This window comes from Tursiops truncatus, chromosome 5, assembly GCF_011762595.2.
Source record: "Tursiops truncatus isolate mTurTru1 chromosome 5, mTurTru1.mat.Y, whole genome shotgun sequence".
NCBI classification, from domain to species: Eukaryota; Metazoa; Chordata; class Mammalia; order Artiodactyla; family Delphinidae; genus Tursiops; species Tursiops truncatus.
In genome coordinates, this window is record NC_047038.1 from 26,756,037 (window position 1) to 26,779,765 (window position 23,729).

A 23,729-nucleotide genomic window follows, 5' to 3' on the forward strand; every position below is an offset into this window, starting at 1 on the left:
GAACCACCACCGTTGCTCAGTAATTCTTCCTACTTCACAACTACTGAGCAAACGTTTCTATCAAGTAAAGTTTGAGGTAGAGGTGGATCCACTGTGGTCCGTGTAGAGCTTAAACTACAACCTACAGGTCTTTTCTTGAAGTCCCTTCTCATTGTCTACCCCACCCTCCTCTAAACCAAACAAGGAAAGGAAAAGTAATGAAAATAGGGGAAAAAGTGATATCCAAAATCCATTGCCTCATTTTCTAATGTAATTTTGTTCAAAGAAGTCACCAGCTGTTATACATATGCTTGTTTTTAAGTACAAATTTGTCATGGAGATGGGGGAGAGGCTCCTTTCTTGGACACTTTGCGTCACAGTAAATATATAAGGTGCTTCACCAGAGATCTGTAGTCGGAGGAATTCCTGATTACATATCATTTTAAAGAACAGTTTCGAGTTTTCATGTGCCTTTAAAGAAAACTTCCAAATAGGAATAGTTATTTTTGGTATTTTTTAAGGTATATATTTTTATTTGAAAGCCATTATTTTTGGAAATAAGAAATACTTTACTCTAAATTCTAGCTATAAATTGTCATTTAAGTGTACCTTATTGGACACACTGATTTATACGATAGGAAACTTTCTTTGGCCGTCCAGTTTCTCATACCGCATCCCTTAAGTTAAGTCTAGCTGATACTTGTTCAACAGTGATTCATCTGAATGTTCCTGAGTCTTCTCTTTAGTTGCCAGTTATAAGTACACACTGATTATTTATTAGTACAGAGCGAGCTCTTTGATGTATTTTGGACTCATTCCTTCTCCTAGTGAGTTCTTCAGTTACTCTCAGTGCCATCCCCCACCCTGTATAGACCACCTCACTTCCAAAAATATTTACTGAAAATTTGCTTTAAGTTTGTCCCCCGGATCCACGTTTTGGGTCCTTCTCTTTTATAGGTGAATACCTCTCATAATAAAGTTATGTAGGTACCATGAGAAGTATCATCTTTGGCAAAGTTGTAACCCTATCTTCAATTTTCTCCTAATTTCTTTCCAGGTGTAGGGGAGGATGTTCTGATTCTTTTCACAGGTTTAGTTTTAACTCACACGTAAACAAGAATCAGAACTGCTGACCAAATGGCCTGAAGTACACACACTGTGCAGCACAATAGATTGGCTTTCATATCTGCAGAAAGATGTGTTTTTTCTAATAAGCTACAAAGCAGGGCAGGTTAGTGTTGATACCGCTATGGAGAGAAACTCGTCCAACATTATTTTAGTTCTCTGAGATCCTTGTTTTATCTTGACAAACAGATCAACAGATAAAGAAGCCCAAAGAAGTTTCCTCCTTAGTTTGCCACTTCATATTGGTTTTGTCAAGTTGGTTTTAATTCATTAACATCTGTTTCCCCTAGGTTTTGCTGGCACACCTGGATATCTTTCTCCAGAAGTTTTACGCAAAGATCCTTATGGAAAGCCAGTGGATATGTGGGCGTGTGGTAAGGAATCATTTTCATGCCGATTTTGCAGTACACCAGTATTGTTATAATTAAAAATAGTATCTGTTAAATTTGAGGTTGATGCTCTCTAGCAATCGGTTTAGAGTTATCATTCTCCAACTTTAGTCTACAACACAGTCAGGTGGAGAGCCGGTTAAAAGCAGGTTGCTGTTTCTGATTCAGGAGGTCTGGGGCGGGAGCATTTGCATTTTTAACAAGTTCCCAGGTGATGTTAAAGCTCATGGTCCGGGAGGCCCTTTGAGATCAGGGCCGTAGAGAATCCCCCTCAGAGGTCATGGGGTTTATACTCCCATCCTGTCACCTCCACCGGGAAGCCCTTAGCACAGATGTCATGTCTGTACCACAAGATGATCAACAGGGATTAAGAGGGAAAGAGTGGATCTTGGAATGTAATTGACTGTTCCGTGGGGACTGAGCTCCGAGTTAGGCCTTTAACAACCAGCTCTAATCAAAAAGTAGCCTATGCACGCTCAAAGGTATAGAATGGGGAGGATTTCCACCACAGTTTTTCCAACAGAATTTCTTCATGTCAACATATACCTCAAATAGGTGAGAGACTGAAATAAAAGGGATACTTCAGGGTGTTCTGAAAATTTTTCTGCTGGAGTTATTGGCAGGAGCTAACCCTCTAGGTTCCTGACACTACATCAACTTGGTGTTTGATCTCACTGTGTGCATCTTGGGCTCTTAGAGTTACCTCCATGCCTAGGAAGGCAGATGTGAGAAGAGCACAGTGTTTGGAGTCGCAATGCCTGGGTTCAAGTCTTTGCTTTGCACCTGCTAACCCCATCTCCTCAATATCTCTGAGTTGGCTTCTTTACCTATAAAACAGAAATATTTTACCATCATAGAATTATATGAGGGTCAAATAGGGTGTGCATTAAATGAAGACGTTTTAGAGTTTGTAAAGCAATTTAAAATGGAAACAGTTATTATTATCCTAAAAAGTTGGAATTGTAGCCTAATTAAAGGGTAGGGTCTTAGGTGTGCCCCAAGCTCTGTCTTCCTCTTGCCTCCCTGAGAATACTTCCTAAGCAAGAACTCTAAAATCCTTTGGGTTAGAGGATTGCCACAAAATGTTATTGTTCAGATGTAAAGGTTAATGGCAGATAACTCAAATATTTCCCTTGCAGTAAATCAGCCCCATCACAGATCCGTTTCTGCTGATGAATTTTCAGAGGAGCAGAGTACCCTGAGAGACAGGCAGACGCAGATAGGTCTTTTGGAAGATGTGTTAGGGGGTGGGGGGTTGGATGCGGCTAGAGTGCGGCCCTCGGACCTGGCACTGGAGAGAGGCTGTGGTGTAGACGGGTCAGAACCAGGGCAAGTCTCAGTACCCTAGCTTCCACTTATAAAAACGGAGATAATAATAGCACTTACCTCCTAGAACTTCCGAGAGGATTTTTTAAAATAAATAAGTGTGAGTTATTATTACTATTATTATTAGAAAGTGTTTCTTTATAAATGAAGTTTCTAGATAACTGATCTGTAGCCTTTAAGAGAGGGACTGAACACGTTTAAATAGATGATTCAGCATTGTAGTTCTGATCATCAGCTGAATATTATGATACCCTCACCTGAATACTAAATTCTCTGCTTTACTTGTTCACTTTTAAATTTTTTCCTTGCACGCCTTTTACGTTGCAAAAGATGTTATTATGGACCACCTTCCAGCTCCTGAATCATATCTCATTCATTTAAATAACTTAACTAAATCATTTATTTGGTTCTTGCATTTGAAAACACTTTTTACAATGTATCAATGTTACTGGCCTTGAAGAATATCAGATAATTTAAAAAGAAAACAAAGAAACCCTGATATTTTGTACTAGAGATTCTTTCCTGGTTGTGGAGCAGAATCAGTGCTGAAACTTAAATACATAGAACTGTCCAGCCCCTACATGGGCCCTCTCTGCTTTAGTGGCTCTGAGCTCAGTGTGGGCAGCTGCATTTTTAACAACTATGACATATCATCAGGGTTTAGACTCACTAAACACACTGTGCTCAATTTTAATATTACTTTGGTAAATTTGGGTACACTTGTTTTTGGATTTTCTGTGTGCGTGCATTTCCACAATACAGTTTGTATAGCTAACCTTTTAAAATAATGGCATATCTTGTCATAATGGGATTTCACTTCTGTGAATGTGAGGTAATGTCTAGGGTTGAAGCTCTAACTTACTTGGCTGGAAGAGGGAAAAAAGATAGATGAAGAGTTGTTTCCCCCCTTGTTGTCTGAGCTATATCAGATTCTTGAAAAATGTAAATAAATATTAGATAGATACTGCATGTACACATACAAACATAAGTGCCCCATGTGCGTATACACACACACACACACACACACACACACACACCCTCATGAATGCCTCTAGAAACTTAGAGCCACAGGGCATCTCACAGATTTCAGCCCGTTTTGCCATAAGCAGAGCCACCTTCCATTTTCCTCAATCCTATCCTTACCTTTCTTTTTTTTTTTTTCTTTAACATCTTTATTGGAGTATAATTGCTTTACTATGTTGTGTTAGTTTCTGCTGTATAACAAAGTGAATCAGCTATATGTAGACATATATCCCCATGTCCCCACCCTCCCTATCCCACCCCTCTAGGTGGTCAAAAAGCACCAAGCTGATCTCCCTGTGCCATGCAGCTGCTTCCCACTAGCTATCTATTTTGCATTTGGTAGTGTATATATGTCAATGCTACTCTCTCACTTCGTCACAGCTTACTCTTCCCCCTCCCCGTGTTCTCAAGTCCATTCTCTGTGTCTGCGTCTTTATTCTTGTTCTGTCCCTAGGTTCATCAGAACCATGTTTTGTTTTTGCTTTTTTTAGATTCCATATATATGTGTTAGTAGACGGTATTTGTTTTTCTCTTTCTGACTTACTTCACTCTGTATGACAGACTCTAGGTCCATCCACCTCACTACAAATAACTCAATTTCGTTTCTTTTTATGGATGAGTAATATTCCATTGTGTATATGTGCCACATCTTCTTTCTCCATTCATCTGTTGATGGACACTTAGGTTGCTTCCATGTCCTGGCTATTGTAAATAGAGCTGCAATGAATATTTTGGTACATGACTCTCTTTCAATTATGGTTTTCTCAGGGTATATGCCCAGTAGTGGGATTGCTGGGTCATATGGTAGTTCTATTTGTAGTTTTTTAAGGAACCTCCATACTGTTCTCCATAGTGGCTGTATCAATTTATATTCCCACCAACAGTGCAAGAGGGTTCTCTTTTCTCCACACCCTCTCCAGCATTTATTGTTTGTAGACTTTTTGATGATGGCCATTCTGACCAGTGTGAAGTGCTACCTCATTGTAGTTTTGATTTTCATTTCTCTAATGATTAGTGATGTTGAGCATTCTTTCATGTGTTTGTTGGCAATCTGTATATCTTCTTTAGAGAAATGTCTATTTAGGTCTTCTGTCCATTTTTGGATTGGGTTGTTTGTTTTTTTGATATTGAGCTGCATAAGCTTCTTGTATATTTGGGAGGTTAATCATTTGTCCGTTGCTTCGTTTGCAAATATTTTCTCCCATTCTAAGGGTTGTCTTTTCGTTTTGTTTATGGTTTCCTTTGCTGTGCAGAAGCTTTTAAGTTTCATTAGGTCCCATTTGTTTATTTTTGTTTTTATTTCCATTTCTCTCAGAGGTGGGTCAAAAAGGATCTTGCTGTGATTTATGTCATACAGTGTTCTGCCTATGTTTTCCTCTAAGAGTTTTATAGTGTCTGGCCTTACATTTAGGTCTTTTATCCACTTTGAGTTTATTTTTGTGTGTGGTGTTAGGAAGTGTCCTAATTTCATTCTTTTACACGTAGCTGTCCAGTTTTCCCAGCATCACTTATTGAAGAGGCTGTCCTCTTCATTGTATATTCTTGCCTCCTTTATCAAAGATACAGTGACCATATGTGTGTGGGTTTATCTCTTTGCTTTCTATCCTGTTCCATTGATCTATATTTCTGTTTCTGTGCCAGTACCATACTGTCTTGATTACTGTAGCTTTGTAGTATAGTCTGAAGTCAGGGAGCCTGATTCCTTCAGCACTGTTTTTCTTTCTCAAGATTGCTTTGGCTATTCAGTGTCTTTTGTGTTTCCATACAAATTGTGAAATTTTTCATTCTGTCTCTGTGAGACATGCCATTGGTACTTTGATAGGGATTGCATTGAATCTGTAGATTGCTTTGGGTAGTAGAGTCATTTTCACAATGTTGATTCTTCCATTCCAAGAACAACATGGTATATCTCTCCATCTGTTTGTATCATCTTTAATTTCTTTCATCAGTGTCTTATACTTTTCTGTATACAGGTCTTTTGTCTCCTTAGGTAGGTAGGTTTATTCCTAGGTGTTTTATTCTTTTTGTTGCAGTGGTAAATGGGAGTCTTTCCTTAATTTCTCTTTCAGATTTTTCAACATTAGTGTATAGGAAAGCAAGAGATTTCTGTGCATTAATTTTGTATCTTGCTACTTTACCAGATTCATTGATTAGCTCTAGTAGTTTTCTGGTAGCATCTTTAGAATTCTCTACATATAATATCATGTCATCTGCAAACAGTGACAGCTTTACGTTTTCTTTTCCAATTTGGATTCATTTTATTTCCTTTTCTTCTCTGATTGCTGTGGCTAAAACTTCCAAAACTATGTTGAATAATAGTGGTGAGAGTGGGCATTCTTGTCTTGTTCCTGATTTTAGAGGAAATGGTTTCAGTTTTTCACCATTGAGAATGATGTTTGCTGTGGGTTTGTCATATATGGCATTTATTATGTTGAGCTAAGTTCCCTCTATGTCTACTTTCTGGAGAGTTTTTATCATAATTGGGTGTTGAATTTTGTCAAAAGGTTTTACTGCATCTATTGAGATTATCATATGGTCTTTATCCTTCAATTTGTTAATATGGTGTATCACATTGATAGATTTGCATATATTGAAGAATCCTTGCATGCCTGGAATAAACCCAGCTTGATCATGGTATATGATCCTTTTAATGTGCTGTTGGATTCTGTTTGATAGTATTTTGTTGAGGATTTTTGCATCTATGTTCATCAGTGATATTGGCCTGTAGTTTTCGTTCTTTGTGACATCTTTGTCTGGTTTTGGTATCAGGGTAATGGTGGCCTTGCAGAATGAGTTGGGGAGTGTTCCTTCCTCTGCTATATTTTGGAAGAGTTTGAGAAGGATAGGTGTTAGCTCTTCTCTGAGTGTTTGATAGAGTTCGTCTGTGAAGCCATCTGGTCCTGGGCTTTTCTTTGTTGGACGATTTTTAATCACAGTCTCAATTTCAGTGCTTGTGATTGGTCTGTTTATATTTTCTATTTCTTCCTGGTTCAGTCTCGGAAGGTTGTACTTTTCTAAGAATGTGTCCATTTCGTCCAAGTTGTCCATTTTATTGGCATATAGTTGCTTGTAGTAATCTCTCATGATCCTTTATATTTCTGCAGTGTCAGTTGTTACCTCTCCTTTTTCATTTCTAATTCTATTGATTTGAGTCTTCTCCCTTTTTTTCTTAATGAGTCTGGCTAATGGTTTATCAATTTTGTTTATCTTCTCAAAGAACCAGCTTTTAGTTTTATTGATCTTTGCTATCATTTCCTTCATTTCTTTTTCATTTATTTCTGATCTGATCTTTATGATTTCTTTCCTTCTGCTAACTTTGGGAATTTTTTGTTCTTTCTCTAATTGCTTTAGGTGTAAGTTTAGGTTGTTTATTTGAGGTGTTTTTGTTTCTTGAGGTAGGATTGTATTGCTATAAACTTCCCTCTTAGAACTGCTTTTGCTGCATCCTAGAGGTTTTGGGTCATTGTCATTTGTTTCTAGGTATTTTTTGATTTCTTTTCTTTTTACGTGTTTTTTTACAGGCAGCCAAATCCCTTTGTGACAAGCCATGCCCTATTTAAAGCATATATTTGCCACCAGCTCCCATCTTCTTTAAAGATAGTAGTATCTTTTAATTGCACGCCTAGAATGCCTTGGGATCATGCATCTAACCACAGCAATGTCTTAGATATTCTAATATTACATATTTGGGGCAAATAACCCCCCACTGCCCACTGCCAGGAACATCATAATGGATTCTTCTGCTTTTTGTTACATTTCTGAATCTCTGCTGTGGGTTTAGAATATTGTTTTACCATTTTATTATATGTCTTGATAGTTAAATTAAATTCACTTATAAGATGGTGCACCTTTCCTCATCCCCATCCCCATAATAACCACCAAAGTAACATACGCATTATTTTACTGCTTTTAGGTAATGGCATATCTTGAGAGCAGCTCTTTTTCAACCATCCGTCAGCACTAGCTCTTGCCAATTGAATAACTACTTTTGCAAGGCTAGACATTGGGTAGTGTGGTAAGAAATTACATAACCCAGATAATAAAAGAAATGCAGAATAAGCCGTTTAGCAAAATGGCAGGTAATCTTCTATGTGAATTAAACTATGAGCACTCACTAAGGCTGTCTTTGGGCAGTTGACACAGAACAGAGTGAAGCACAGCACTGGTATAATGGCTCAAAGAAGTCTGTGCATTATTTTTATTAGAAACATGCAGTAGTCTGTACACAGGCAATTTCCAATACTCACCACCATTACCTTGCTTTTGTGATCTCACACGGAATATAATCTGACCTGTACCTGGGCTTTGAAAACTACTAGTCCATTACTGGAAAGTAAATGATAGACATTAGTGAAGCAAGAACATAGCCTTGTGTTCTGCCATTAACAACAGTAAATTGATTTTGATAGTTTTCTTGCATATATAGCTAGTTTCATAATTCCCTGATGGGATGAGCAAATGTTTATAGATGTCACTGAATCACTGGTTCTTAACCGAACTTCCTTCTACATCTTGGCTTTAAAAAATAATAAATGTAAGTCTATAAACATAGCGCACACCCCTTATCTTGCTACTTCTCTACCTGAATTAGTTATCAGAACAATTATGAGTGATAATATAGTGGCTATCACAGAATGTGCAGTAACTTTTGACAAATCTTTGAAATATTATGGAATATATTTCTTTTTTCTTTCTTGGCCAATTTAGGTCCAGCAACTGTGTGATTTCTGAGCCTTAACCTTTTCATATTTCAGCTGGCATAAGTCAGCATCCAGAGCTTTTTGAGAAAGTATTTACCGTTTTGAAATCACAAGCCTACTGGACAATTTGTTGCTCTTGCCAGCCAGTTCTGCAGCACTTACACTGGACCATTCCTGGTGTGCCTCACGTTTAGAAGGCAATCTGCCCTCATCCCTTATGACCCACGTCCTCATCAGTCTTCAACCCATGAAGCTTTACTCCCAGTCCCAGTCTCTACCAATATCCTCTTATTCTGAACTTACACACTTTCAGACATTTCTCTAGATATAGTATTTATGGTTTCCCTGACTTGATGTTTTTCAAACTGTGGATCACAGATCACATGCTTCAAAGTGACCTACCTGAGTGCTTATCAAAAATACAACTTTTCTGGGACCCACCCACGAGCCATTGAATAAGATTCTCTGTGATGAAGTTCAGGAATTTGCATTTTCACAAGTTTGCCACGTGATTTTGGTGTACACCAGCATTGGGCAGCATAACTCAGCTAGTTGCAAATTCCTTTAGGGCTGCAAACCTTAGGATTCTTACACTGTAGAGCAGAAGTTGCAAACAAGTGGTCTGCAGATATCTTGGCCAGACAGTTGGACCTTTTATTTTGGAGGGTGTTAACATTTATCTTTATAATTTATTATCGGAAGATTTTTTCTGGAAACCATCAGTTTCTGGCTTCTCTAAAGTAATTGAAAGAGCTAATAACAAGATGCTTTTGTTCTTATATGGCCGCTGTACCTGTCAGACAAACGGACACATGCTCTCCCCTGGTTCCTGCCTACCTCACGCCCAGCAGGCACCTGCTCTCTCCTCAGCCTGGTGCCAGAAAGCCTGTCGGTTTGCCACCCCTACCACATGGTGTAAATAGCTTTCATCATCGGAAAAATAATTTTCTAACTTGCTGGCCTTGATCTTTTAGATCTTTGTTCTACCCATCATTGGCTCTGTGGGTCTCAGAGTGTTAGTTGAACACTTTCCCTATTTGAATTGTGATTTATTTATTTATTTATTTTTGCATAAGGGCTAAAAAGGAGCCATACTTATCCCTCGCTAGTTAATTTCCAAACTCCGCCTGCATTTTGCACGCAAGCTCATGCCATGCCCTTTGCTTTCTGAGAAGATGAAGTGGGTGCCTTCTTAGATTGCTCCATTAACTTCCCACTGACTTCTCAAGAGTTTCTCAGCATTGCTTCTTCACCTCTTTTTCCATAAGAACAGCCTTTAGAATGTTTTAATCATTAATGTGATTATAGGTGCAATCATTTTTCTAACTCTAGCTTTTATTAAAATTCAGTTTTGAATGTTCTTGATAATGTAGTCTTTCTACCTAATCAGTAATCAGTGCTTCTCAACTGCTATTCATCAAACATCTCTAGCATCTCCCAAGCACAAATATGTACATAAGATAATGAAAACTAGTGGTAGTTTCCATTTTTTAAAATGTTATAGGAAGCAGACCGTGTCAAAACAGTTTTTTAAACTTTTCATGGAAAATGTTAGGGAAAATTCTCTGCACAAAGTAGAGAGAATAGTAGTATAATGAACTGATGGCTAATCTTCTTTCATCTTCACCACCCTGCTAATTCCTCCACCCCAAGATTATTTAAGTCAAGTCCAATAATAGAAATATTTTTAAATGTCATGTAATAATTGCTTAAAATGATCAAATATCTAGTAATTTTGCTATTTGCCCTCTTGTCTCATAATTTTGCTATCAGTTTGGTCTCTTAAGTCTCTTTTAATTTGTAAGTTCTGCTCCTCTCTCCCTGCCCCTCTTCTCACTCCTCTTTCCTCCTTTCTCAATTTATTTGTTGAAGAAGCGTGTAGTTCCCGCAGAGCACTCCTCAGGGTACCCAATCTTGGTCTCTGTATACCGTTTGCCACTATAAGAAATCAGGATTCCTTATAGAAGTGGCTGATTCCAAGTCTGGATTAGGAAAAGTACAAGATTATCCAGGAGCATCTGGTGATAACCAGAAAGAAGGGAAACTATTAAAGGCCACAGAGTTTGTATTAACAGGACTCAGGAGCCAAACTGAAGAGTCTTCTGCTGGTTAAAGATGGGATAACTAGAGGATAAATAAGCAAAATAACAGTAAGGGATTGAAGCATCAAATAAGGTTAAGTCCATGCATTCATAGTAATGGTCTCAATGCATCAGAAATCCTAGCCTTTGGAGGATGCTGGGGAACCAAGGCATTATTTTGAAAACTGATTAATAAAGACAGAAAAAATTAATTACCCTGTCTTTCCTCTATGAACTATATCTCAGGGTAACCAAACAGCTGATGAAGTGAGTTATTCTTAGACTAAAGAAGGTGTAATAGAATTAGAATATCATTATTATTTTGTAACCCCTAATGAAATATCTAGGCAGTGATCATGAAGGGCTAACATCAGGAGAGACGTCTGACATTTGGAGGTCACATCACCCCCTGAAGTGTTCTTGCAAAGAAAATGAAGACCCTTTGATTGGCTTTTAAAGATATTAGTGCTTTAGTTATAGATGTCTTAGTACCATCTTTTTTTCTCTGACCTAGGAGAAAAGTAAAATGTAAGGATTATGAGGAAAATGTAAATTGGATTTTTATTAGTGAGGCAAGAACTCTCAAATAGACAACAAAAACTTTAAAATAATCAAGTTAAAGTGCATAGCTAAAGGAACATGTGGCTGCAGGGAATATTTAAGGCAGAACCGAATTGAAACCTTCCTAGTGAAAGTCAAGGCCTCTTAATTAGACAACACAAACAATTTAAAACTTAAAATGATCATTCTTGCTAAGGTTCATAAGTAAAGAAAAGGTGGCTGCAGGTGATGTTTAAGACATGACTTTGTCAAGGCTGCTTGTGGCTCAAACAATTAAGTCACTTAAACTCTCGGCTTCTGTTTCCTCATCTGTAAAATGGGAGCAATAACATCTACCTCATAGTATTGTATAGAGATTAAATGAGGTAATGCAGTAAAGCACGGGTAAGTGCTCAGCAAGTGTTATCTGCAATAAAATTTACTAATATTATCCTTATTAATGCCACTACTCTCATCGTTGTTCTGTACTTTCAGAAAATAGAGCCACAAAGAAGCACATAACCCAGAAATGCCTTGGAATCTAGTGTAATGAGCAAGGCAAAGTAAGCTTACTGAAACAGTGTTTATTTAAATAGGCATTGACAGTTTCACATCAGTCTGCTCAGTAATGTCTATGTAGCTCTTTTCTTTAAATCTTCCAGCCTGAAAGTATTTTTAAATCTACTATATTTATGCTATTATTTTATTAAAAGTACATTTTTCGTAGAAATCCCTCAATCAAGCAATTAAATCATGAGCACTTATCTACATAGTGGCTGCTGATTCTTGGGGAATGAACTGTCTGTGAGCCTCCCCTTCCCAGAGAAGTACATACCAAGTGTCTACCAGTAGATGTAATGCACAAGAACAAAGCATCAGAAGCAGGCCAGGCCTAGGTCCAGAACGCTAAATGTCACAGTTGTGAGTCTGCTTTATAATTTTATAACAGTCTAACTCCAGATGTTTACTAGAAAAATGTCTAATTAAAAATTACTATAAGAGAATGGACTTGAGGACACGGGGAAAGGGAAGGGTGAGCTGGGACGAAGTGAGAGAGTATCATTGACACACATACACTACCAAATGTAAAATAGATTGCTAGTGGGAAGCAGCTGCATTGCACGGTGCTTTGTGACCACCTAGAGGGGTGGGATAGGGAGGGTGGGAGGGAGACGCAAGAGGGAGGGGATATGGGGATGTATATGTACATATAGCCGGTTCACTCTGTTATACAGCAGCAACTAACACAACATTGTAAAGCAATTGTACTCCAACAAAGATGTTTAAAAAAATTTTTAAATGCAGCCTGTGTTATTAAGCTATGTTACTGAATGAAATTACTCCATAATTTTTCACAAAGAAAAAGAAAATTGCTATAGACTCTTCCAGTTACAAAGCTGATTTTCTTCTTCACCCCCTAAACCATAGCAGAGGGTTAAAACTACTTAGGTGCATCCTCTTTTCTTCTTGCATCCTGAGAACACAAACACAGACTCTCATCATCATCATTGTTATCATTGTCATTAGATGCCTCTGTTAGTAAAAATATGAAAATAAATTTAAATGAATGCACATTGAGTCTGTAATGTAGTGATGGAAAAAATATTTTTATGTTGTGAAGGTGAGGTACCAATATATTGTGATTTTCTGCATTGTCCTTTTTTTTTTTTTTTAAACTCCACTGTGATGAAGTAACTTTAAACCTTGAATTTAAAGCCTTGTTGGGTTTTTATTTAAGAATGTTGCTTAAAATGCTTTATTCCAGTAGTGATCAGCTTTTGAACTGAGTCTTCCTGAAGCAGGTTAGAAAAGTCTAGGGTGAATAAACCCTTGTTTAAAGCCATTTTAGCTGCAACAGTGTTTATCGTATACAGATGTCAAGTCTGATGGACAGGAGCAGGGCTAGGTGTCACTAACAGAATAAAGGTAAGGAAACGAAGAGACCAGCTTTGGCAAAGGGATAAAAAAGACTCAGTCACTTCAGTCAATGTATCACCTGTCTTACCACCTCTCCCAGGCTTCCCCAGTTAAGGGGACTCAGCAAGAGAAACGAAAGCAGGAGACGTCAGAGTAATGGCAGATCTTCCTCCAAGACAAGGAGCTAGAAAAGAAAGTGAAGACCTTAAGCAGGGTAATAAAGTATTTCAAAAGTAGAGGAAGGGACATATGATGATAAAAAGGACAGTCCTGGGAGAAATTTAGACCCCAGATATGATTTCAAGGCAAGTTAAAAACAAGCAAATGCAAGAATTTTTAATTTAAAAGTTAAATCATGTATTGATTAAATTAATTTGTGAATAATTACATATTGATATTTATGAAAAAGATCTCAAATTGTCTTAAAGCTGAGTATTTAATACTTTGAATTTTATGTACAGTTTCACTTTCCTCTTACTTTTCCTTCTTTGTAACATATACTCTTCTGTAGTAACACTGGTTTAGTTGTTTTACTGAAAAACTCTATTTTTGAAGACTAAGGTCATTAAAGAGAAAAGGATTTTCATCTCTTTATATGTTATCCACACTCCCAGGGACCCTGACTATTTAGAGCATGAATCTATAACCAGGGCACAACTGCTCTACAAAATGTCCTAATTAGCAGCAAAATGACTAAGGAAATAAATAACACGTTATGTTTTTAAATGTCAACCTACAAAGTGACTAAAATCACATGGTATCTAAATAGATAAAAGCGCAGAGAGATCATATATAGGCAGCGTTCAGCGAGGCCAAATGTGTCAGCCACGATGGCAGGTGAGCTTCATCTTCAGCGTTGTCCTGCTGTGCATCTTTAGAATTCTTTGGTGCATGCATTGGACCTGCCGCATTATCCGAGCTCTTGAGCATAGGGGGAACAGCATTCACCCTCCACAGAACACTTCAGAGTAGATCAGAGCATGTCTCTCTGAAGTTTACCAACAATCCAGTTTCCCCTCTTTGAATGGGTGTGGCTTAATATCATTGTGGATCTGCCACGTTTAACTTCTTGTTGTCTGTGACTTAACGTTATGTTAATATGCTCATTCCCTCCAGGGGTCATTCTCTACATTCTACTGGTTGGATATCCACCCTTCTGGGATGAAGACCAGCACAGACTCTATCAGCAGATCAAGGCTGGAGCTTATGATGTATGTAATAAATGTTCATCCAGCTTTAGACGAGGGTTTTTTGTTTATTGACCAAGAACCAGATTTTTTTCATTGCTATTTTAACCATAATTTTCAATAATGTCCCTTATTATTTTCCTCTCTCTTAGGGGAAGGGGGATAAAGAATAAGAAATACAGCATCTATATCCAGTTTCTGTTTCCTTTTAGCTCAATATCTCCTAAGATTGAAAGGAAAACAGTTTGAAGTCTCTAAGGAAGGACCTTGCTTGTCCAAGCATTTGGATCTTAGTGCATTTTAAAACATATAAAAATTAAAAGATTTTTGCTTTAGAAATGGTTACTACCTGTTTAGCTGAACGATATTTTCAAATGCTTATCACATAATTATATACCAACAATACTTTGCAGTGATCCATGTATCAGATAGAACATTGTTCCATTCTGTCAGTTTTTTTTTTTTTTTCATTCTGTCAGTTTTGACTGTTTGTTTTGTTTACCCAGTGGCTTCTCTCAGAGCCTTGATATGAAGAATGGGTTTCACAATTGAAAAATATTTGAAAATCACAATTCCAATACATTTCATTTACAATTAGAATATTTGAAAGTAGGCGTATGAATTAAGTTCTGTATCTGAAGAGCAAGACCCTATCTACTTTGTCTTTAGGGCTTAACTTTGTGCTCTTTGGTATAATTTTCTCTCCTTTGATAAATATGTCTGTAAATGATTTACCACCTCCTCTGGTTTTACCTCACACAGTCCTCTGGAAGTCAGAATGCAAGGTCTGGACATGCTCTTCCTGTGTTATTAAGTGGGCTAAGTGGTAGGCAATATTGGGTCCACCTTCTGTGTACAAGTTAAAAGCTCAATGTGGCTGTGAGAAAAGTTATGAGAAGTCTGTATTATATCATATCAGGTCTCATGACCTCCCCAATGCATTTCTGACTAAACGTAACATTCAGATGGATGTGTGTATCACAGGTATTTGAAATCTTTAATTTTGAAGCATTCCATTTTAGCCAGACTAATGATAATTAAACCAGATTATAATTTACCTGGCCAAGCTAGCACATTCACCATCTTTACAGACTAGAACTAAGCACCTCTCTGGGAAGACACAGCTCTGCAATGCACTGCTTGGTGAATGTGAAGGAATGACTTTGTGAAAGTTAGAAAAATAAGAAAAGGGCCCACCTTTATCTAGGTTGAACCCAGCCCCTCATTTTCTATCAGAAGATCTGCACATCATAAAGAAGCAGGGTTGAGTGTTTCTTCAGTAGTTCCTGATTAGCAATTTTTACAACTGCCCAAAATAAACTTCTGGAATTAAAGTTAAACTGGCAAAAATTTGCAAGTATTAAAGAGTCAATATCATTTTTCTTATGTTTCCTTTTGCCAATGGATCACAAACTGCCCATTTTATGACTACTAAAAGTGCACTAACTTAAGTCCATTAAGGCACAGTGACAATGCCTTTTTTCTCAAGATTGCCTATAAAAATTCATGAATTGAGAAAAGAACCTGATATTTTGTTTATTTAGAAACTAATGCGATATACATTTTTCTTAACCTATCAAGAATATTATTTCTACTAAATATGCTTATTAAGTGAAAGTGAGGTTACATAATTATCAACAAAAATTTATACACAGAAATTTAGAATAAATCTCTTTATCATATTATTACTATACAAACGGATTACTAATAGAAGTTATGAGAGTAAATTTCATGAACTTTCTTTTGGTGAAATTTATCATTTTTGAAGTGTTAAAATGAAATCCTGCTGAGGCTCAAATCTGTAGTCTCAAATTTCTTCTCACTGCTGCACTCCAAACAGCGACAATTTATAGGTCAGTTTGGGAACAGGAATTGAAGCTGTTTTATTATCTCTGCTATTACTCTTGATGAGTTGTGGAAGGGCGTAACACATTATTTTGAACCTTGGCATAGTAGCATGATGATGTGACAATGTCGCAGCTTTATTGACTTTTGCAAAATTGCATAATTACGCGAAAGGCTGCATAAAATTGAATTTTCATATCAAAGCAAATACGCTTTGAGAGGACTAGAAGACTGAGTTTATTTTTCCAAATTTAAGAATGTATCAGTAGTTATGGCAATTTAGTGTACATGTTTGTCCCTTATCAATTACACTCAATATCTTAATATATAGATATATACATAGAGGGGGGATATATATATCTACATCAGTTTGTCTATATGTAGATACAATTTAACTTATACAAGAAATTCACTGCTTAAGGAAATTATTAGTATATTTGGCTCTTCTCTGTTCCACTGAGTGTATCTATTTTTTAAACCCTTTATAAACATATTTTTAAAGTTTCCATCACCGGAGTGGGACACAGTGACTCCTGAAGCCAAAGACCTCATCAATAAAATGCTTACTATCAACCCTGCCAAGCGTATCACAGCCTCGGAGGCACTGAAACACCCATGGATCTGTGTAAGTGACAGTTCTCCGAAGATCTCAGGAGAGCAAATGAAAAATACATTCTCCTTTAAAATTTGTCTTACAAATAGTCTTGGCAAAATTCATTATTAGGAAACTCTTGCAGTTGAGTGCTTGTAAGTCTGTCAGATGGATGCAGGCACCATTAATAAAAATTTGATGAAGTTAAGGAATGAATATCTTTTAAACATCCTCAATTAAGTTTATTTTTCTCCTCTTCCAGCAACGTTCTACTGTTGCTTCCATGATGCACAGACAGGAGACTGTTGACTGCTTGAAGAAATTCAATGCCAGAAGAAAACTGAAGGTAAGAACGTTTCCACTTTTGTGAGGAGGGAGATTTGGCAGCGTGAGCAGTGAGATTCTGTGTGAAGAACAGAGCAAAGGCTTTTAAATGTGTAAGCCTCAGTACTCTTCTTCTGGGTCTTTGGGAAATGGAATCTACACTGGAATTACAGCTACGATGAAGAGCTAGGATCACTGGCCATGCGTGCCATGGTCCCTCCCTTCAGTGGAAAACAGCTGTGCAGGTTAATAACTGGAATCTGGCCGCACCCACAAGGGTGGTCCCAGCATTATGAGAAACATAGGCCTGCTACTCTCAGGAAACCAAAAACAAAAACAGACAAAAATGCCCTGACTGAAAGTAAGGCTAGGAGAAGACTTACTGTCAAACACTGCTTCTTTGTTAGGCCAGTGATTTGCAAAGGCAGCATTAATTTCGTGTTCTTATCGCCCTGACAGGGTGCCATCTTGACCACTATGCTGGCTACGAGGAACTTTTCAGGTACACGCGTTAAGAACTCTGCTCTTGATCCCCTCCTCTCCTCTGTGGTATCTCTTTTGGAATTTAATTTTAAATTCTTTAATAATTAGAAAAACACTGTTGTTCGGGGATGGCAAATGTATGCCATGGATTCCTCCCACGCCTGTGGCTGCCATGAGGCTCTTACCTGGGTGCTGTCTCGTAGAGGCGTCAGGCCCGTGACTATACTCTCCACGAGGGCACCCAGGCAGCCTCACCTCTAGTCAGCACTGGAGCAGGACACGAAACCCCTCTGTCACCCCTGCTGGGGTGCACACAGTTTGGAACTACGTCCTCCCCTCAGCTGGAAGCTCAGCATTTTGAACGTAGAATTAATTGGTATCTCATAAAGTAATAACTATGAATAGTTTCTTGTTTTTGTCTCATTCTCTCAGGGAATCCCAGTAAGCAAGATTTTTAGAAGAAGGCCATTATTGAGGAACCCAATTCTCTTAGGCCTAAGTTCTTTTGAAAGTACAGTTCTGTAGTATCTTGGCCTGCTATAAGAATGATTACAACTTTCAAAGGTATCTAAACTCAAGAATTTACAGAGAACCTACCCCACAGTAATAAACGTTCCTTGAAATGATTTCTTGGTAAAAATAAGTTTGTTTAAATAATGGGCTGAAAAAAGCTAAACTATTTCTTTATTGTAGAAGTGACTTGCCAAAGTCAACATAAAGTATATACCTTTTCCAGAAACTGAGTTTTGGAACTCCTTTTTTTGATAGGTTACCTCAAAGGATCAGGTTTCCAAAACTAAAATTTTGGTAAAAGCTCATCAGTCTCATGTATGGAGAGGGACTGAAGCAGCAAGACTGTTGCATTGGTAAAGCTTACTGTTTGGCTGTTTAAACTTGGAACAATTGTCAGACGATTATACCAAAAATACTACCTTTTTACTTTGCTTACTGTTTGTATAAGAGTGATCTGCAGCATCAAGTTGTCCAGCTATGTCTTCAGTAATTTATTCCTGCTACATACTTCACTTCTGGGTATTGTAGTGATGTCAGGTGATGATCCATATCATTATCATGTTTTCCAAATTTCTCAACCAATTTCTAGTTACTGTTTACCATTTTATTAAATGGTCACCTTTTGTCTCCCATTGTATATAATGTGAGTTCATAGGAGGCTTTCCAAAGGCTTCCACTGACCTGTTAAACAGCAACAATGATAATACAATGAGTAACACTACAGACTGAGGGACTGTGTTAGTCAATTGTATGTATTTTGTCCAATTTGTTTGGTGTAGTAAAATCTTGTTACTGCCTTTGTCAAGTTACCTGTTTTATGAACAGTTGATTAATATAGTTGACATTTATATGGGTGAGTTCAGTATCTCATTAAATATTAACTGATATATGCTATATTCAAATAAGTTAATATTCACTGTGGCCCAGTCATTAGTGAATCACTAAAAAGTAGGATGATTTATATGGTATGTATTGTTAATGACAAACTAACTTGAAAAAATCTCCAGAATTAAGATTGTACATTTTGTTGAAGTCTCACGCATAAATTGGGCCTTTAGTAATATATGTACCCATGTATAGAAGCTTTTTACCTCACATTTTCCTTGTCATCATCGTGTAAACTAAAAACTCACGACTAATATGTGGATTTGATATTGTTTCTGAATGTCTTAGCATGAAAAGCAAACTTTTTTTTATCCGTCATTTCAAAACCAACTGATATAACATTAGATGCAGTTACATCTTATAGTTGATATTGCATTTTAGTTTTGAGTATTCATTCTGTTTCATTGCCAGACATGCTCTTTAAAGTAACTTGTCCATGAGTATATGGTTATAAAGTTGTTTTTATTTTTTCTTTTCTCCCGTTATGTGGAATGTATTTCTTGTGAGGTAAGGTGAATAGTAAGCAAAAGGGACATTTCTGCATCTCTCAGGCCAAATCCCTGCTTACCCTGAATCATTGTCTTCTCTTCGCTTGCTATTGCAATTCCAATTATTCTGAGTTTGCTTTCTAACCTATTAACTGCCACAGGATTTACTTAATATTGCTTCTTAGCTCCAGGTACACAGTATTATAGCTAAGGCTACTATTTCTTACAGCCTTATTAATAATAAATTAATAGCTTTGTTGCTAAAGACTAAATAAAATTAACATTTTTGTATCTTTTAAATAAATTGAAAATTTATCAAAGTGCTATCAAAATAATGGCCCAAATCAAACAGATGTCAGGAAATTACATGTTCATGCAGTTCTATTATAGCTAGGTATTTCCATTTCAGATACCAAATTCTATTCTGATGTACTTAAATAACTATATATATATAATTAACATTAAATGGAAGCATAAGTGTGTACTTTGTCCTACATGTTTGTGGATGTTCTACACTTGATCTACTAATTGTCGTTGACAGTTACATAATCTGTTCACCGTGTATGTACCCATTCATAAGTATATTTTTCACTTCACTTTTTAATATACTCAAGGAGTTCAGTAACAGAAGGAATGCTAAAAGCTCCCTCCAAAAAAGTAAAATTTCATGTAAGACCATGTACTTTAGGAGTTCTCTGATTTACTTGAAGATTTCATTTTGTTTTCTATCTCGCCTCAAATTTTATGATTTTTAATTTTTCAGTGTAAAAGGCTTTTGTCTATGACCTTTGTATTCTGATTTTGAAGTATAAGAAAATATATAATACCTTTTTTTAAAGGTCATATGCTAAGCATTTAAAAAATTTGCTCTAGGTCAATAATATACCATTTCATTTTAAGTATAGTTATTAATATTTTTGTAAAAATGAAATTATCTGATTTCAAATATATATTTATTAAAAAGAATGTTATTTAGCCAGAGAAAATTGTCACAAATGAGTTTTAAACCTCTAGGAAGAGGGACTTAAGTGGCAGAACTGATACTTTTGGTGTGAATGAACATGTAATACAATCTGTGAGCTGATGTCTAAAGACTTGAAATCAACTTTCTGGATTACAAAAGCATAGTCCAGTTAAAGTTCCAGTATCCTTTTCACAGCCAACAGTGAAATAAAGTCCAATAATATAAGTGGCAAAGTGTCCAATTATATTCAATGAACTAAATAAGAATTTAGTTCTAAATTTGATGTGGCAAGACCAAGAAAAGTGATACTGTATTTCAATGTCCTGTAAGCTCGCGCTCATCAATGTGACCTTGATAACTTGGCATATGTTGGCCATAAATCAGTAAAGGTGGTAGAAGGAAACAATAACCTGTTTTGTTGCCTGGCTATCGGTTTCTATGGATAACTCACTAAACTGATTTTACTCTCGTTTTGCAGCAGCCAAGAGTTTGTTGAAGAAACCAGATGGAGTAAAGGTAAGTTAAACAGGTGCTCCTAAACTCATTTCTGACTTTCAGATGCTGGATTATTTTTAAATGTTAAATATAAGTTCTAAGTCATTGCAGCTTATACTTTTTATAGTTCCTGATAAAGGATGCAGGTTGAAATATAAAATAATTTAATGTACAGGAATGACTAATATTTATACCAAGAAAAGCTGCATTTTTTCTACTTATTATATATTAAATAATCATGACAAAATAAGACTTTATATGGAGTTACCATAGAAACTGAACGTCTAAATCCTCTCTGTTTTACTACATCCTCAAACTGTCATGGTGACCTGAAAATCCCTGAAAACCAAATGCTTTTCCAAATAGTTACGCTATGTTCTTGAAGGCTGCTGAAATTTATAGCCCATGGGGGGGAAAAATCAAATCATTGAGTCTAGGAAATCAAAATTCAAATGAACTATATTTCCCTGCTTGGGCAGTTTTTATAAAGGTCTTAATTGTTCCTGTTCTTCTATCATAAGGTATTGAGACAGACTTAACATGAATATCCTGAACAAATAATTAGAAAAATTTTCCAAGAAAGATAATGGCAGAATATTTTGACTTTCTTGGATTTCTAAACAAAATAGTACAGCTTATTTTCTACTGATCCTGTTTTGTTTCATAGGAATTTACCTTTGATTGAATATAACCTTATACATGCATTGTGTTTGTTATCTTTCCAGAGTATTACCTTGATGTTTTATTTCTTTAATCCTTTTCTTTCTCTTCCACTGGCAGACACCTACATTCCTCATGAACACTTCAACGTTCTTGGGAATTAATTAACTTTCTAACATTTAAACTTGACCCAAAGTCAAGTGGTCAGTTCATTTTGAATATATAACTTAGAAAATCATCTGTCACTTCTCATGTTCACGCCCAGTCATTTCTTCAGCACCTGTCTGTGTGTGATTTGGGAATTTCCAGAGCTATGGTGACCATGCACTTGTGATTCCCGTTAGGTTGGCATTTACCTTTGATTAATTCCTGTCCTCAACCTGTAATATTCTCTTCCTTCTGCTTAGTTTATTCAACTTAAAGTTCAGTAATGACTGTTGATGTCTGCTTTTTTCCCAATGTAACATTGGTGGAAATGTGATATTTTAAATTTTCCAAATGTTTTATTCCCTTGTGTTTTTCTGTATTGTTTGGTGATACAGAGCTCACAGTTTCTATTGAGACATTTATTTTTACTACTATCCTTATATAGAAAGAAACATTTCCAGAACTTTTTTCTTCCAGTCAACTTATAGTTCACCTTTAAAGACAAAATTATTCTGTGCTCCATGCTTTGATACTTTAAAAATTCAACCGGTCATATTTTGTTTCTTTTCCTTTCTCTTTGACTGGTCAATTCAGAAAAGGAAGTCCAGTTCGAGTGTTCAGATGATGGTGAGGATCTCTATCTGCCAGATTTCTCCTCCTGTGAAAATTCATACTTAGGAATAGAACAGTCTTATTTGCCTAAGTTAGTGTAAGTGGAGAAAGTATAGGATCATTACAGGTTAATGTTAATTAACTATCAAACACAGTGCCCATGTTCAAATATTATTGTTTTTCTTTGAAATGGAATTTTTGAAATATGTAAAAAGTTTATACCGTCATCCATATGCTATTAAAAAAGTGCAGTTTTCTCCTAAAACTGAAGAAACCATGACATAATTAATGTCTATAATTATTGTGAAAAGTGAAGGAACACTATAGGATTATTTTTAAATGGTGATCATGATTACTAAGATAGGAGTGATTCTTAGTCCAGATAAACCAGAATGCATCCACCATGGAGTTTTATAAATTGTGTGAAAGTGATCTTACAAGGATTCATCCAAGTTAAGCACCTTTGGAAAAAATATTTATTAACCTTAAAACTGAATGAGCTCAACACCTGAAAAATAAGAATATCTTGCCCATGCCTTATTCTTATTATTCTTATAACATAAGAATAGTTCAGCGCATAATTTAAATATTTGGTTTCATTTAATTTTTTAAATAAAAATACTCTGCTTCCATAATATAAAATAAATACATTTCACAAACAGAAGTGCCAGAGCTCTTGTATATTTAAAAGACAGCTGTGGTTGAGCCCATACTTGATACCTGATTCTTTAAAAGGAAGTCCTCCTAGCCTTTTACCTAGAAATTCTCCTGTTATTTTAAATTAATCAATATTACAAATACCTTCAAAAGATTTTCTACAGTAAAAAAATCATTAAGCTAAACTTTAACCAAAATGTTTTTAACTGTACATTTAAACACAAGTAAAAGTGATGGTTGAGGGACATACTCATTTAATTCATATTTGCCATGCCTAACAATAAAGGATGGCTCATCCAGCCAGAATGACCTTCATTTGGAAGAGACGACAGTGTGTGTATGCTGTGTATCTGTGTGTGAACGTGTGTGGGAACGTGTGTGTTGATGTGTGTGCGCTTATACGGTTATGTTTGTGTGCGTAGGTATGCCCGTGAGATATTTCCACTAAAATAAAGCAGTTCTTGGCAACCACAACCTAGGGAAAAAAATCAAGTCTCATATCTCAGAACAGAAAAGATCTCAGTATATTCCTCTTTCATTCTTTGCAATCACTGATACAAACTAGATGGATTATATTAAATACCTGTGGGCTTTAATCTTAAACACTTCTGATCATTTGATAAGAAGTCAGCTGTGTTTTGCCAAGCACTCTTCCTGAATAGGAAATTATTTGCATGTGTGTCCCTCCTCTTTTCTCATATATTCTGTACTAAAGTGAATACTGAATTTTGACCCTTCTTTAATAAACTCCATTATCTCTTATCTTTTTGGCTATTGCACAAATTTTATGTTAAATT

The 23,729-nt window shown here is 36.4% G+C and overlaps 1 protein-coding gene across 26 annotated transcripts in view; it reads left to right on the top strand.

The window, feature by feature from the left end:
- The window catches only part of CAMK2D (calcium/calmodulin dependent protein kinase II delta), a 366,378-nt gene that overhangs the window by 304,123 nt on the left and 38,526 nt on the right, over positions 1 to 23,729 (top strand). For 15 of the 26 annotated variants that reach the window (XM_073804923.1, XM_073804932.1, XM_073804927.1 and 12 more), the window contains 6 exons: positions 1,395 to 1,478; positions 14,197 to 14,291; positions 16,615 to 16,737; positions 16,967 to 17,050; positions 17,488 to 17,530; positions 20,840 to 20,877. In XM_073804923.1, the coding sequence (XP_073661024.1) occupies positions 1,395 to 1,478; positions 14,197 to 14,291; positions 16,615 to 16,737; positions 16,967 to 17,050; positions 17,488 to 17,530; positions 20,840 to 20,877 (467 nt within the window). The remainder of the gene's footprint in view (positions 1 to 1,394; positions 1,479 to 14,196; positions 14,292 to 16,614; positions 16,738 to 16,966; positions 17,051 to 17,487; positions 17,531 to 20,839; positions 20,878 to 23,729) is intronic. The other 11 variants (XM_073804924.1, XM_073804928.1, XM_073804937.1 and 8 more) reach the window with 1 other exon arrangement.